Source organism: Cebus imitator, unplaced genomic scaffold (genome assembly GCF_001604975.1).
Source record: "Cebus imitator isolate Cc_AM_T3 unplaced genomic scaffold, Cebus_imitator-1.0 Scaffold34, whole genome shotgun sequence".
In the NCBI taxonomy this organism is placed as follows: Eukaryota; Metazoa; Chordata; class Mammalia; order Primates; family Cebidae; genus Cebus; species Cebus imitator.
The window spans coordinates 981,893-997,027 of record NW_016107349.1 but is presented as its reverse complement, the minus strand read 5'-3'; the positions used below and the strand labels follow the sequence as shown (position 1 = coordinate 997,027).

The following is a 15,135-nucleotide window of genomic DNA, read 5'->3' as shown; positions in this document are numbered from 1 at the left end:
AAGGGCTGTTGAATTTTGTCAAAGACCTTCTCTGCATCAATTGAGATAATCATGTGGTTTTTGTCTTTGGTTCTGTTTATGTGGTGAATTACGTTTATAGACTTGTGTATGTTGAACCAGACTTGCATCCCCAGGATGAAGCCTACTTGATCATGGTGGATAAGCTTTTTGATGTGCTGTTGCAATCGGCTTGTCAGTATTTTACTGAAGATTTTTGCTCTATATTCATCATGGATATTGGCCTGAAGTTTTCTTTTCTTGTTGAGTCTCTGCCAGGTTTTGGAATCAGGATGCTGTTGGTCTGATTTCTTTCTTTTCTTTTTTTTTGAGACGGAGTTTCATGTGTTACCCAGGCTGGAGTAAAACAGTGTGATCTCTGCCCACTGCAGCCTCCACCTCCTGGGTTCAAGTGATTATCTTGCCATAACCTCCCAAGTAGCTGAAACTACAGTTGTGTACCACCGTGCCCAGCTAATTTTTGTATTTTTAGTAGAAATGGGGTTTTTCCATGTTGGGCTGGTCTTGAACTCTGGATCTCAGGTGATCTGTCCACCTTGGCCTCTCAAAGTGCTGGGATTATAGGTGTGAGCCACCACGCCCAGGCTTATTTTTGACTCCTAATTTTATTCCATTGTGTTCAGAGGACATTATATGATCCTTTAAAATCTATTAAGGCTTTAACAAAGTCTCATGTCTTTTTTGATTTTTTTTTTTCTTTTTAAGAAAATTATTTTATTTATTATTATTCTTTTCTGAGACAAAGTCTTGCTGTGTCACCCAGGCTGTAGTGCAATGGGATGATCATAGCTCATTGTAGCCTCAAACTCCTGGGCTTGAGCAATCCTTCCACCTCAGCCTCCCACAGTGATGGGATTACAGGTGTGGGATGTCATGCCTGTATCCATTGTTTTTGACCACACCCTTAGGCATGGACTTCTGCTCTGTTCCAAATGTAGTCAGTTCCTTCTGCAAGAGCTGTGGAAATATCTGTCTCTCTGTACAGCCTGCCTCTTCCCCTGGGCAGGTCCTGGCCCTGTATTGGACTTGGGGTTAGGGCAATGGCCTGCTTCTGCAGAATGACATCCCTGCCCCACAAGCAGGCACCCATGAGAGGGACTGTAGTTCCTAGTCTTGGCTTGCTCTTCCCAGTGTGGAACAGTGAGCTGGGGTGGGGTGGTTGAAGCCCATTACTCTTGGCCTGCCATGCCTGGGGCAGAGCCTCCATCTTAGAAGTGGGGACTGGGAGGAGCAGGGAGCCTCAGTCCTCTAGCCCCATCTGCCCAGAATGAAGAGACCTCCTGCAACATGGAGCTGGGATGGACATGTCTGCCATTCCAGGGTGAAACTGTAGCCCAGGACTGGGAGCTGGGGTAGAGAGAACCCCCACTTGTGATTGCACCCACTGGAGTACAGACTTTACAGCCAGAACCGGGGGGTGGAGTGAGAGCAGGTTGCAGCTAAAATATCACAGATTCTCACTATTTTTCCTGAGATGTAATAGATTTTCTTGAATAATCTTCATTGGATGCGTGCCCTTAGGATGAGCTCCTTATACCACCATCTCAGAAGGCTAGACCGCCTTGTTGGGTTTCTTTTCTTCTCTCCTCCCCTCCTCTCTTCTCTTCTTTCTTTTCTTTTGACTGAGTCTTGCTCTGTCACCCAGGCTAGAGTACAGTGGCACCATCTTGGCTCACTGCAACTTCCCCTTCCTGAGTTCAAGTGATTCTCATGTCTCAGCCTCTTTGGCAGACACAGAGGAAGGCAGCTCTGCTTCTTGCAGCAGGTGATCTGGGCCATGCCCCTTACCAGGTGAATGCCTCCTCCCTGCCCGCAGTGGACACCTGCAGCGCGGGCTGATCTACACCACGTGGCTTCTTTTTTTTTTTTTTTTTTGAGACGGAGTTTCACTCATGTTACCCAGGCTGGAGTGCAATGGCGCGATCTCGGCTCACCGCAACCTCCGCCTCCTGGGTTCAGGCAATTCTCCTGCCTCAGCCTCCTAAGTAGCCGGGATTACAGGCACGCACCACCATGCCCAGCTAATTTTTTGTATTTTTAGTAGAGACGGGGTTTCACCATGTTGACCAGGATGGTCTCGATCTCTTGACCTCGTGATCCACCCGCCTCGGCCTCCCACAGTGCTGGGATTACAGGCTTGAGCCACCGCGCCCGGCCACCACGTGGCTTCTTATCCGCGCTCACTCCTTGCAGCCTTACGCTACTCACTCTTGCCACTCTCCTGTCCCCCAGTAGCTCCATTGTGGCCTTGGCGCCACTCACGGGGTGGTCTGCACAGTCACTTCCTCAGCTGTGGTCCAGGCATCCTGCTGCAGTGGGGGTGGGCTGAGCATGCCAGTTCTCTTAACCCTTATCCGCTTCTTCATGGGATCTCCTCTAGCCCAGCTTCAGCTGCCAGAACACAGATGACAAGGCTGCGTACACACGTGCGCATGCATACATACACACACACACTAAGACATAGATGGCAGGGCTGTGTACCTACACACACATGCACACGCACCAAGACACAGGTAGCGGGGCTGTGTGTGCGCGTGCGCACTCACACACACACACACCCAGGACGCATATGCCTGGGCTCTCTCTTGAGTATCTGATGAGTTGATGAGTGCCAAAGCAGAGGTCAGCTGAGGGAAGTTTAGGAGCAGGGAGGTCCTGTGATGTGGAAATAAGATGATGACCGTGGAGACAGGCCCTGAAGGACAGGGCGCACTTCTCCGTGGGAGGGAGGATGTACCCCATGGGGAAATGTGTGGAGCGAAGGCGTGAGGTGGAAGAGGAGGGGATGGGATATGTCAGTGGGCAGAGGTTGGAAGGGCAGTGGGGAAATCCTGGGACAAGCAGCTTGTGTCAGACCCCGAGAAGGTCCAAAGGACTCATTCCCATTGCTGGGAAAGTGAGTCCCTGCAGTGGCCTCAGCCCCCGGTTTCCCAGAATCAGAGGGGTCTTTGAGAGGGCCGAGTGGTCCTTACTGGCCCAGAGCCCTCTCTGCCACCCCTGCAGGCATTGGGATGGTCCCCAGGTCTTAGAGTCCTCAGGATGCTCCCAGGCCCCGGGACTCCTAAGCTGGAGCTGGAGCCTCTTTTCCAGTCCTGATCTGCCCGGGACCCTCTCACCACTCCCCCAAGGAGTCTGGCCCAGGGTATCACTGCCTACTCCCTCCCTGTGTCACTGCCTGTGAGGCAGTGAAGTGAAAAGGTGGACTTGTCCTGTCTTGGGGACAGGTCCCTGTGCGGGAGCCTCCTTTCTGCACTGACAGGTCAGGGCGGAGGGTGGAGGATTCTGCTGGAAAGGTCTCAGACTTGCAAATGGAGCCTTGCTAGTGAGTCCTCAAGTAACGGCCCCTCGGGCTTCCGTGTCCTGGCATCCCCAGTGTGAACCACAGTGGGATTCTCACGGCTGTCCCCTTTCCAGGTGGGTGTCCCAGAGCGGGCGGCTGCAACGAGACAGGCATGTTGGAGAGGCTGCCCCTGTGTGGGAAGGCTTTCGCAGACATGATGGGCAAGGTGGACGTCTGGAAGTGGTGCAACCTCTCCGAGTTCATCGTGTGAGTGCCACTGCTGGGCGTGGGATCTGCTTTGCCCATGGCGCTGCCCACTGCCTGACCACTGCCCGACCATGGCCTGACCACACTCTACCCAAGGCCTCACCCATGCCCCACCCATACCCCACCATAGGCTGCCCACAGCCCTTCCATGCACTGCCCCACACTTTGCCCAGGGCTTCCCATCACCCCCCGACACTCTGTCCCTGTTTCCAGCCACCCACATCCTGCTAGCACCTCACTCACAGCCCCGCCCAGGCCTTGCCCCAACCCGTGGCATTTGTGCCCCCACACCCACAGCACCTTCCCAGCTTCCTATCCCCCATTCTGAATCCTCACTCTTTGATGTTCTAGCAGTTCCACGCTGCTTCTGCTTCTCCCTCTCCTCTGTTATTTGGGAATCCTCCCCATGCCCACTTTTCCTCCTGAACCATATTAGTGCCCTGCCCTGGGAGTGTCCAGTTTGGGGGTTCCCTGGTCTGGGGGTGCCCTGCCTGGGGGATGCTCTGCTTGGAGGGTGCCCCCTCTGGGAAGTGTCCAGTTTGGGGGTGCCCTGGCCTAGGGGGTGGACTGTCCTGGAGCGGGTGCTGCTCTAGCCTAGGGAGTGCCCTGGCCTGGGGGATGCCTTGCCTGGAGGGTGTCCTGCCTCTCCTTAAAGCTGGAGTTGGGTGGACATTGTCATGTGTGTCTTTCTCACAGCACCAGTCACAGCTGGGTCTGTCCTCAGTGGTCAGAGGACTTGGAGGAATTGGGTTCCATTGACTTATACCAGGTTCAATTGTGGACAACACCACATAGTGAAGGGAGGGCCCCTTGTTCTAGAAACTTCCCAAGTTTTTTATCCGCTTACCTCCTTGGAAATGGCTCTCGGCCTCACCGCCCTCTGGCCCACGGTACTCCACCTCTGGCTTTGCAGTCTTGTGCCCCCTGCGGGTGGCTGCTGGCAGACCCAAGCTGTGCTGGCCTGTTAGCCGGCACATGCGTGTTAGCACCCCAGCCCCTGCCCTCTGTAGAGACACTGACCATGGCCATGCCCTGGAAACCCTCCCTGGCCCTGGCCATTCTGGTGGCCCAGAAGAAGCTGGCTCCTTGAGACTGCTACACCTGCAGCCCCACCGCGTGGGGGAACTGCTCGCTGAACCAAGTGGAATGGAATGCTGAGTCTGCTGGGAAGGGGTGCTGGGATTCAGGAAGGGATTGGCAGGCTCTCTCTGGTCTCAGTGAGCCTGGACACAGGCCTGGAGTGGACCCACGGGTGGGGATGGCGTCAGGGAGGAGGAGGTCATAGCTTCATGGCTTCTGGTCTTGCTCCTCTCTGTAACCTGCTAAAGCCTCAGTAAAGAGGCTAAATAGGGACATCCAGCCCTGGATCGGGAGGACAGGAACGGAGGCAACCCGAGGGGCATTTAGGAGTCAGCGAATGAGTGGACAAGAGCCACTGACTGAGTGTCCTTGGTCAAGTCAGACCTGATGCTGGAAAGGGGGAGCTGGGAACAGCCAGGTTGACACTGCGGAGGCCTCCCGAGACCTGGCCAGCAGCACGAGCTCCTGAGAGTGGCAAGAATGGCTGAGAAGCAGTGAGGTGTCCAGAGCCCTCCTCTACCCCAGCTGGACACTGGAGGCATATTCTTGGAGCTGGTGACACCAGGGTCTCAGGCCTCCCCAAGTAATTGAGAAGGTGGTCACGGTATCCCAGAGAGGGAGGCTGGAGAAAGTGGCTGACATGCACTGTCTTTTGCCACTGGGTCCAGGAGGGTGGTCGCGGGCAGGATTGGAGCTGTCCTTTCTGGAGAGTGAGACCAGACAAGAGGAATGACCTAGAAGCAGTGATCCTCCCACCCAGCCCCGGAAGCTCTGGGGACAAGCCTCTCTGCCGGGTCCCAGTGTCTCTTCAGCTCTCAGTCCCCACTCCCAGTCATGAGTGTCCAAGCAGAGTCCCTGGATATCTGATCTAAGGCTCTGAGCCTGAAGGACAGAGACCAGAGAGATGGAACCAAGCAACTGCGGGGGCCATGCACCAAGAAGAAAACTTCACACGTCACTACCGATATCTTCAGAGGGCAAGCAACTATCTCTCATGTGATGAATGAGAAAGAGAAAGAGCCTTAGAAATGGAAGACGCAATAGAAGTGAAATGGAATAGAAAGATTGGAAGAGAGATGGTGAGAAAATCTCCCAGGAATGGGGGGGAGAGAGAGAGAGAGAGAGAGAGAGAGAGAGAAGATGATTAGGAGGTCAGAGGTCAGTCTAGGCATAACACCAAGATAGTAGGAATTCTAGAAAGAGAACAGGAGAATAAAGGGGTACAGGCCCCTTGCCAGGAGCGAGGGAGGAGCGAGGGCTTGCCCAGTGCTGGCACGAGGGAGGAAAATGTCCCACATGAGTATCTGATCTAAGGCTCTGAGCCTGAAAGACAGAGACCAGAGAGATGGAACCAGAATCCCTGGGGGCCATGCACCAAGAAGAAAACTGCAAATGTCACTACCAGTATCTTCAGAAGGCAAACAACTATCAGAGCTGGGGAAACAAAGGAAAACTTCCGTACTTATCCAGAGGGAGGAAAAAAAAATGAGCTCCACATTGGAGATGAGGGGATCAGAGGCCTGCAGGCCCCCCCATGACAGCCCTGGAAACCGAGGACCAGGGGATGCAAGGATTTGAGAATTTCAAAGGACTGTGGTTTCTCAACTAGTGGACTATTTCCCGCCAATCTATCCACTAAATAGGGAGAAATGAAAATACCGTCAGACGTGTGGCACCTCCAGCATCTGATTCCCATACACCTTTCTCAAGCTCTGGCGGCTGTGCGCCAAGGTATGGAGCAAACCACGACGAAGAAAGCTGTGAGATTTGGGGAACAGAGCCAAGGCAGGAGAGGGGAGCCCCAGCATGGCAGCATGCACCAGGTGGAGGAGCCCTGGCCCACGTGGAGGGCACCTGATGCTTATCTGACAAGATGACTACCTGCCCATGCCCTGCAGCCCAGCTCTGTTGAGAATGAAGGACACCCCTCTCTTTCCCCTGAATGTTTGTTCTGCTTTGGTCCCCGCTGAAGCAGGGTGGGTCTTGGTGAGTTTAAAGGAGAGGTGGCTTGTTCCCTTCAATAGGACTGGTTCACATAATGGCCCCATCAGGAGTCATGGCTGGGAAGACCCTATTCCCCAAACTCGCCCATGGCCTGCCTGTGGCTTTCCCTGGGGAGGGGTCTCATTGTCCCTTGGGGGCAACCAAAGCGTGTCTTCTTCTGGGAACCTCCCTCCAACAGCAGCGGTGGGCTCCTTCTGTGCCCAGTTAAGGAGCATTGCTATGGGATTTCCAAATGCAGCATGTATTGCCTGAGAACACACTCTCAGGTGGTGAAATGTAAAGCAAGGTGGGCAAAGCCCCCAGAAGTGGGTGGGGGGAAAGGGAGTCTGACTGGGGGTTTGCCCCGCTTCCAGCCTGCTGGGCCCCTCTCCTTCCCATCCTGGGCTGTGGGTGCATCTTCTTTAGGGAAGGTACTCTGGGGAGCAGGACTGAAGGGGGAACGAGGAGGCCCCAGATTATCCAGGGGATGAATAAATCATAATTTGTTCCTGGTTTTCTAGAGAAACACTGAGTGTGGGCATTTTTGCAGGTGACAAAAATGGAGATTTTGTGGATCCACAAAGATGGGTGCTGTGCTCAGCTCTGCCCCAAACCTAATAGCTGGGGTGGGCTCACCCCAAGACCTGCTCTGTGCCAGGCACTTGCTGGGGCACATAGACCTCAACTCATTTGGTTCTCTCAAAAACCTGATTGGCTGTTACTACCCACTTACAGATGAGGAAACTGTGGCCCAGGGAGGATAAATGACCTGGCCCACATCACAGAGATGGTGGGTGGCTGAGCTGGAGCTGGAGAGTCCCTGTTACATTGGCTCTGCATCCTGCGCCTGAAGCCACTGTCCATGCTGCCGTCTGGGATTACCCCTGCCCCGTGGGTTTCTCCATGTGGCCCAGCTCTGGCTGTGAGTGGGGTTTGGGAACAGCAGGGGCTTTCAGCCCTGTCTTACTCCTGTTGGGATAGTTCTGGGGCTGCACATCACTCCTCTTGCCATGTAGGCTCGCTGTCCACAGACGGTCTTCTCCAGGGTCTGTCTGGCTTGTTTCAGCCTTGGAGATGGTTGTTGGGGGTGGCATTCCTGGGCAGCAGTTCAGTGGAATGACTTTGGAGGCACAGAGGTCACTGCACGTGACTCTCATCACACACATAGATGCTGGGAAATTCTGAAGGTGAAGGCTGTTGCAGGGTGTTGTTAGATGGCTCCCCAGCTCCTGGATCAGCTGGCGGGGGGTGGGGTTGGCAGCAACCACTGAATCTGGGGCCCTGTGGGAGAAGCAGGTCAGGGGAGTGAGGTCCATGGATCTAGCTGTTGAGGTGCCTCTAAGCCTGGGCATGTCCCAGGGGCTGCATCTGACTGAGGCCCAGGAGAGCCAACAGCTCTGTAGCTGGATTTGAGGCTGTTCCTTTTGCTCTGGCCGTTCTCTGCTGGCACTACCTGGAAAGGCACAGGTGTATGTCTGACCTGCATTCCAGAGTTGGTGCTGAGAGCCAGCCTTGGATCAGTCAGGAGCTGGGCCAGTCAGGAGCTGGCTCCCCAGACCCTGTCCGGGGCATGGGGCAGGAAGACCAGGAGAACCCTGGGTGGAGGGGGTCAGAAGTCCCTGTTCCCCACCCTTCCTGATGCTTTGGGAAATCTAGGCCCAGATGATGTTTCATGCAGGAAGCAGCTCTTTCCTGTTGATGGGCCAGATCAGTGGCTCCCTCCTGGGACAGCACAGGAAGGATGAGATGAGCTGCTTTCCCATGGGGGAGCCAGGGCAGGACCCCTCAACCTCCTGCATCTGTCCTCATGCAGCACAGACATGGGGAAATGCTGGCCCTGGACAGAGCGGGTGGCATCTGGGTGGGAGTCCATCCAGATTAGTCTAGAACATTCTGGATGAGTGGCTGCCACTCTAGGCCTTGCAAACTCCAATGACAGGGAGGTCATCACCTCCACAGGCTGCCCGTTGGACCAGGTGGTGGTTGGGAAGTCCTTGATGCTTTGTTAACCTCTGGGTCCTGGTGGCTCTAGCCCTTGGTCAGCATGAGGACTGACCAGAGCCGGTGCTGGGCAAACATGGAGCATCATGGTGGTTTGCTGAATGCGCTTCCCATCTTTGATCTCATGGACAGGGGATCCACAGGAGGGGGCTCCACGTGTCCTGCTAGAAGGGGGCAACTTCTGAGCAGGAGAAGGGACAGGGGCTCACAGGTCTGACTTCCACTTTTCCACCACCTGGCATATGAGGGCAGGCTGACTTGTGGGAGGTGGCTGGCCCCTGGCCTCTGAGAACCCCTTCTCCTCTTGTCCAGGCTCCAGTTCTGTGGACCTGCGTCTCGGGCCTTTAGGGTATCCTGGATGATGAAGGCCTTGCAGGTCCAAGAGGCTGTTATCCAGGCACCCTTTGGCCCTCTGGGCAGCCCTGGGTAGTGCTGGGAGGTCTGGGAGAGCTGGGCAGAGACCCTGGATCCTGGGAGCTCATGGCTTCAAAGGCAGCAAGTCATGGCCAGCGTGATGCAAATGTGGGCAGGGGACAGAGGGAGTGAGTGGGTCATGGGCATAGATGACCCTGTGGCCAGGACAGGGCTTTTTCAAGGCTGGGCTGCGAGTAGGTGGCCAAGTGGGATGGAACCCAAACCACCCCACCCATCTTCCTGGTCTCAGGGTCAGGGCAGGTGTGAGAGGCAATGGTGAGAGCCTGACTGTCACTCCCTCTGCTTTTGCAGGTACTATGAGAGTTTCACCAACTGCACCGAGATGGAGGCCAACATCGTGGGCTGCTACTGGCCCAACCCCCTGGCCCAGGGCTTTATCACCAGCATCCACAGGCAGTTCTTCTCCAACTGCACCATGGACAGGGTCCGCTTGGAGGACCCCCCAGACGAGATTCTCATCCCGCTGATTATTATCCCTGTTGTTCTGACTGTCGCCATGGCTGGCCTGGTGGTGTGGCGCAGCAAACGCACCGACACGCTGCTGTGAGGGTCCGGGTGAGACCGAGGGGTCACACCTGGCAGGCTGGAAGAAAGCTCCCTGGGATGGGAGAGCGGCTGGATGCCACCAATGCCCAGCCACTGTGGCCACACCCCACCCAGTCGTGGGCAGACCCCTCCCTTCCTGGGCTGACCTGCTCCCTCAAGGCCAGCCTGCTTCCTGGCTGGGGCTCAGGCTGCCTGCCCAAGCTCTTTGCTTGTTCTAGGGCCAGTGAAGGAAAATATAAGGCCAGAGCTTGTATGCTGGGCACAGAAACCGCCTGCTGCATCCTGTGATCCGCAGGCTGGGCCGGAGCCTCTGCCTGGAGCTTTCTATGCCATTTCTTAGCATAGAATCCAGCCTAGCTTTAGCCCCAGTCTGGGCCCTGCTTAGACTAGGTCTCCTGGCTTGACCCCATCTCTGGCTCCTGCCTTGGCTCCTGTCCCAGCCCCAGCCCCAGCCCCTGCCTACACCTAGGCAGAAAGACAGGCAAGGGCTCTTGGAAGACGTTCTGTGCTGTGAACTCCTAGCCCTCCTGGTGAGCAGACAACTGGAAAGGCCGGGAGGAGGAGGGACGGGCTGGGGGCTCCCCGGAGCCACACGTGACCTGCACAGTCTGTTCCATCATGATGCTGTGCCCACTGTGGGCTGTGTGCATGACCAGAGGCTGGAGTGGGGGTGGGTCCAAGTCCCTTACCGGGGCTTGTAGTGTGGATGGTGCCTGGGACTCTTTGCTACAGGGGCTCCTTTGTGGGTGAGGGGCCATTTGGAATGGCATCCCATGAGCTTGTGGACTCCATCTGCTGCCCTCTGTGTTTTATCTGAGTAAAGTCACCTTACTTCTGGAATTTCCTGTTTTATTTCATGTTATTCAGAGAGATGGTGGGTCTCTTGGGACTGATGAGTCCCCTGTATATATTGTACAGATAGGGAACAACTGAGGTTCTGGAATCCCAGAATGTCAGCACTCAGGGGGCTCAGAGAGTGTTCCAATAGGAGAGGGCCTGGCCGCAGGAGGGACTTGCCTAGCTGCTCGCAGCCCCCTGCGCACTTCCCACCCTTGACCTTGCAGTTTGAGGATGAAGGGGAAGATTTGTCTCTCCTCCATTTTCCCTTTGGGGCTGCCTTGGGCTTGCTAGGACCCTTGCCTGGGTTTTCTGGGGACCGAGAGGCCCTGGCCAGGTCTGGCTGGGGGCAGATGCTGGCCCTGCAGGTCCCTAAAGCTTGTGGAGGGGCTTCATGTCCAGGCCTCTGGCCAGGCTCTTGTCCAGGCTCCAGTTCTGTGGACCTGCATCTTTTGCGTGTGGGCTGTGGGATCCAGCGTCTTCTTGCTGTGAGTGGAGGCAGGCACCGCCCTGGTAGTTCCTCTGCCTTTAGAGGCCAAGCTCTGCCTCGATGCCCAGGTAGGCAGGTTCTGGCACTGGGGACCTGCATGGTGGATGTCACTGGACTGGACTGGAGGTCTAGGTGGGTGGCCTGAGCCTGCCGCTATGCGGGGCACAGTGTAGGGGATAGAATCTGAGTTTACTCCATGTTGCTAGGGCAGCATCGGCTAGGCGTGAAAGGTCGTAATCCCCACCACCCGAGCCCTGGCCAGCCATCTCTGAGATGGGACACCATTTGCCCGACGAGATGCCCGTGTGGAGCCAGGGAGGTCAGTGTGCCTTCAGGTGTCAGGCTGTCTGGCCTGCACATGATCAGATGTTTGAGGTGGTGCCTCTGTGTTCAATGGGTCTTGGGGGGCCAGGCTGCTGTGGTAGGGGTGCAGCCCCGTCCCTTTGCTTGGGTTAGGTCCTCCTGGTTGTGCATCCCTGAAGCAAAGCTTGAAATATGCTGATGGAACCCCCCCAACAAGGGGCCAGGACACCTGTAGCCACCTCCTGGATCCCCTGGAAACCAAAACTCTGGAAGCTGCTCCAAGTAGGGAGTGAGCCTGGAGTCATGCTCTGCCTCCTCCCAAGTCTTCTGATCTTCTACCAGGCACTATCTTCTCATCTGTTACCTTCTCCCTGGGGATAGGGGTCCTGGGGGCTCAGTGAGATTCCCACGAGGGTTTGGATTCCTGGGGATGGGGTGAGGGTCCAATGAGGGGCATCCTGGAGGCTGGGAGGTCCCAGGGCTCCAGGTGAGGTAAAGCATCACTAAGCTCTTGCTGCGTGCACTCTAGAGACAGCTGGGGTTTTTCTGCGATGCAAACTCCAAACCTGGCAGGAGCTTTGAGCTCCCTCACCAGGGACAGGGCCAGTGGGTGCGGCTACACTGCTGTGTGGGTAGATTGAGGAGCTGGCTAGGGACCCAGGAGGCCTGTCCTCGTCACCCTGGAGAGGCTCACAAGGCAGGAAGGGACATCAACATTTACTCAGCCTTGATCAGGTGAAAGAGAAGTAATTATTCAGGGAGTAAGAGGATATGAACTCATGTTTCCTCTTTCAATCTTTTTTCACATTCTTACTTCTTCATGTGTTTTCTCCAGGGCACCGAGGGCACCAAGGGTCTAGGGTGTCAAGCCCATAAAGGAAATGTGCTTGTGTGGGTGTATGTGTGTATGTGTGTGTGTGTGGGTTGTTGTGTGTGTGTGTGTGTGTGTGTGTATGTGTGAGTGTGGTGTGTGTGTGTATGTGCGTGTGGTGTGTGTGTGTGCATGTGGTGTGTGTGTGTGTATGTGTGTGTGTGGTGTGTGTGTATGTATGTGTGTGTGTGAGTGTGGTGTATGTGTGTGTGGGTGTATGTGTGTGTGGGTGTGGTGTGGGTGTATGTGTGTGTGTATGTATGTGTGTGTGTGGGTGGATGTATGTGTATGTGTGTCTGTGAGAGAGGGTGTGTGTTGGTGTCTGGGTGTGTGTGCGTGTGTGCGGTGTGTGTGTGTGTATGTATGTGTGTGTGTGGGTGGATGTATGTGTATGTGTGTGTGTGAGAGAGGGTGTGTGTTGGTGTCTGGGTGTATGTGTGTGCGTGTGTGCGGTGTGTGTGTGTGTGTATGTGTGTGTATGTATGTGTGTGTGTGGGTGGATGTATGTGTATGTGTGTGTGTGAGAGAGGGTGTGTGTTGGTGTCTGGGTGTATGTGTGTGCATGTGTGTGGTGTGTGTGTGTATATATGTGTGTGTGTATGTGTATGTGTGTGTGTGTGTGTGAGGATGTGTGTTGGTGTGTACATGTGAGAGTATGTGTTGGAGGCAGGGATAGCACGTTTATTCTAGGAGCTTCCTTATCTAAAAATCTCTTACATTTGATCAGTTTACAAAATCATTATTAATGTCCCATTTTACAGATGTGGAAATGTGAGAGGACTTGCTGACGAGTGGTCTTTTCTGTTTTCCCTGCCTGCTGCCCTCTGACTACAGCCCTGAGAGGTGACAACTGCCTTGAAGAGCCCCTCTGGACCCCAGACCTGCGTGGGTTTCCTTTGGCCAGAGCGGGTCCCCTCCTGACTGTGGCAAGTTTCGGGCATGCAGGAGGTTGCCGGGGTCCTCCTGAGCGTTTGGTCTGGTGCAGCTTTGGTACTCGGGTCATCACGGTGGTTGTGGTGGAGTGCAGCCACAGCCCTGCCTCATGGGGGTCGAGGACTCACCCCCGAGTCTGTTCTCTGGGCAAAATCAGCTGTGGTCCACAGGTCCCCCTTTCTGGACACACCAAGAAGACCCAAACTGATTCACCCCTTGAAGAAGGAGTCAACCCTTAGCCCTGTAAGGCCCCTAATGGCTCAGCTTCAGGCCTGCACTGGCTGTCCTAGGTGATGAGAATTCATGTGGGAATGACTGTTCATAGGAAGCAGCCACCATGAGTATGTGTGTATGTGTATTTGAATGTGTGTATTTGTGTGTATGTGTGAGCATATGTTCATGAGTGTGTGTGTGTGTATGTGTATGTTCACAAGTGTGTGTGTGGCTGTGTGTACAAAGTGTTGGCAACTGCAGCCAGATGCTGGCTGAGCCTGTGCAGATTGTACACGTTTGCCACAGTCCATGTCCTTTGTCACATGGAAACATTACAACTTGTAAGCGAGGAGAGTGAATGCCAGCAACTCATGGGGACTGTTGTGGCTGGGGTGTGTCTTTAATCATTTCAGTCAGCCAAGGCTTTTGCACCACTGCGTTGAGAGCTCTGGGGATCACAGAGACATACTGGGCACAGCCTGACGCCCAAGGGTTCCCTCACTTGTGGGAGAGGCAGCTATGCAAGGCTCAAGTGCAGTATGCACAGTGAGTGAGGCAGCTGAGAGGGAGGTTCCTCCGGGGACTTTGAGGAAGGTTGATGGTTGATGGAGAGGGTTTTTAAGTTGGGTCTTGAAGGGTGAGTAGGAGTTTTCCACTGCAGGTGAAAAGTGTCATGAGCAAAAGCCCAGTGATGTGCAAGAACAGGGCATGGGTGGAGCCCAGGTTGTACGGGTCACAGGTGGGACTGAACGTGTGAGCAGGGCCCGATCTGTGGAGGCTGGATGGGATGGTTTGGGATGAAGATCTCTGCAAATGCAATTGTTTAAGTCACTGATGGCTTCTCTCATGGGGCCTCTGTGTAGCCTGCCCCCTTCAGCCGGTTCTCATTCCAGAACCACTCTGCACTGGGCCCGTGCAAGGCTCTGCGAGACAGCGGGAAGGGAGCTGCAGCTTCTTCTGCCCTGCAGGAGCAGCTCCTCTGCAGGGAAAGGAGAGACTGTCCATGTTTAAAACACAACACGGAACAAGACAGCTGCTGTTTGTGTAGCGGCCTCAGCAGAGGCACTTCTGTGAGCTGTAGAGGGTTGTCAGTGGAAGTGCGAATACTTTTTGGCCACCTCACTCTTGACTACTCAGCAAACTAAACCTGGGAGCACACTGGGTTTGTACTGAGGGCAGCTGTTAGAGGGTAATGACCTTTATCCTTGGCAGAGGACATCCTGTGGGGGTCTATGGGACCTGCTTCTGAGGTGACTGTGGTGGCAGCTGTTGACCTCATTCCCTGGAGGCTGAGCCTATGGGAGCCTCTTGTTAAGGAGCAGGTGACCTTTATTCCCTGAAATTGCCCCATGTGTGGTCAGTGAGCCAGTTCTCATCATTGAGGAATGGACTTGCCAGGGTCTGCAGAAGTCATGTTGCCAAAAGGGGAGGTCTGTTGAACATAGACCTTCATCTCCGTCAAGCCTGGCAATTACTGATGGCAGCTGGGGCAGTCCAGGGGGATAACAGGCGACGTTGGGGCTGAGCAGCTGCATCGTGAATGGGGTCCTTGAGGACTCTGACTTCCTTCTGAAGAGTGGTTGTGCGGAACTGAGAAGGAAATTGCCTGATCCTGTCTGGCAGGCTTCTGAAGGCCTGAGTACAGCATGCTTTAAAACAGGCTTCAAATCCATGCGGAGACTCTGGCCTGAGGACATGGCCAGTGACGCTCACTCAGGGTGCTCCTGTCCTTACTCACTGGGGGAGGCATTTATTGATGACATAGATTTTTAATTTTTCGATTGATGGGATTTTATGCACTTTCAAGACCCCAGTGGTTGGAAAGGCTTTAAGAGTCCTTGTTTTTTTTTTTTTTTTTTTTTTTTTTTTTTTTTTTTT

The 15,135-nt window shown here is 54.6% G+C and overlaps 1 protein-coding gene across 1 annotated transcript in view; it reads left to right on the top strand.

Annotated features, from left to right (window-relative positions):
- The window catches only part of RAMP3 (receptor activity modifying protein 3), a 25,966-nt gene extending 15,516 nt beyond the window's left edge, over positions 1 to 10,450 (top strand). Inside the window, exons 2-3 of the mRNA XM_017524569.2 lie at positions 3,433 to 3,565; positions 9,356 to 10,450. Coding sequence (XP_017380058.1) covers positions 3,433 to 3,565; positions 9,356 to 9,611 — 389 coding nt within the window. The 3' untranslated portion in view covers positions 9,612 to 10,450. The remainder of the gene's footprint in view (positions 1 to 3,432; positions 3,566 to 9,355) is intronic.
- The last annotated feature ends 4,685 nt before the right edge of the window (positions 10,451 to 15,135 follow it).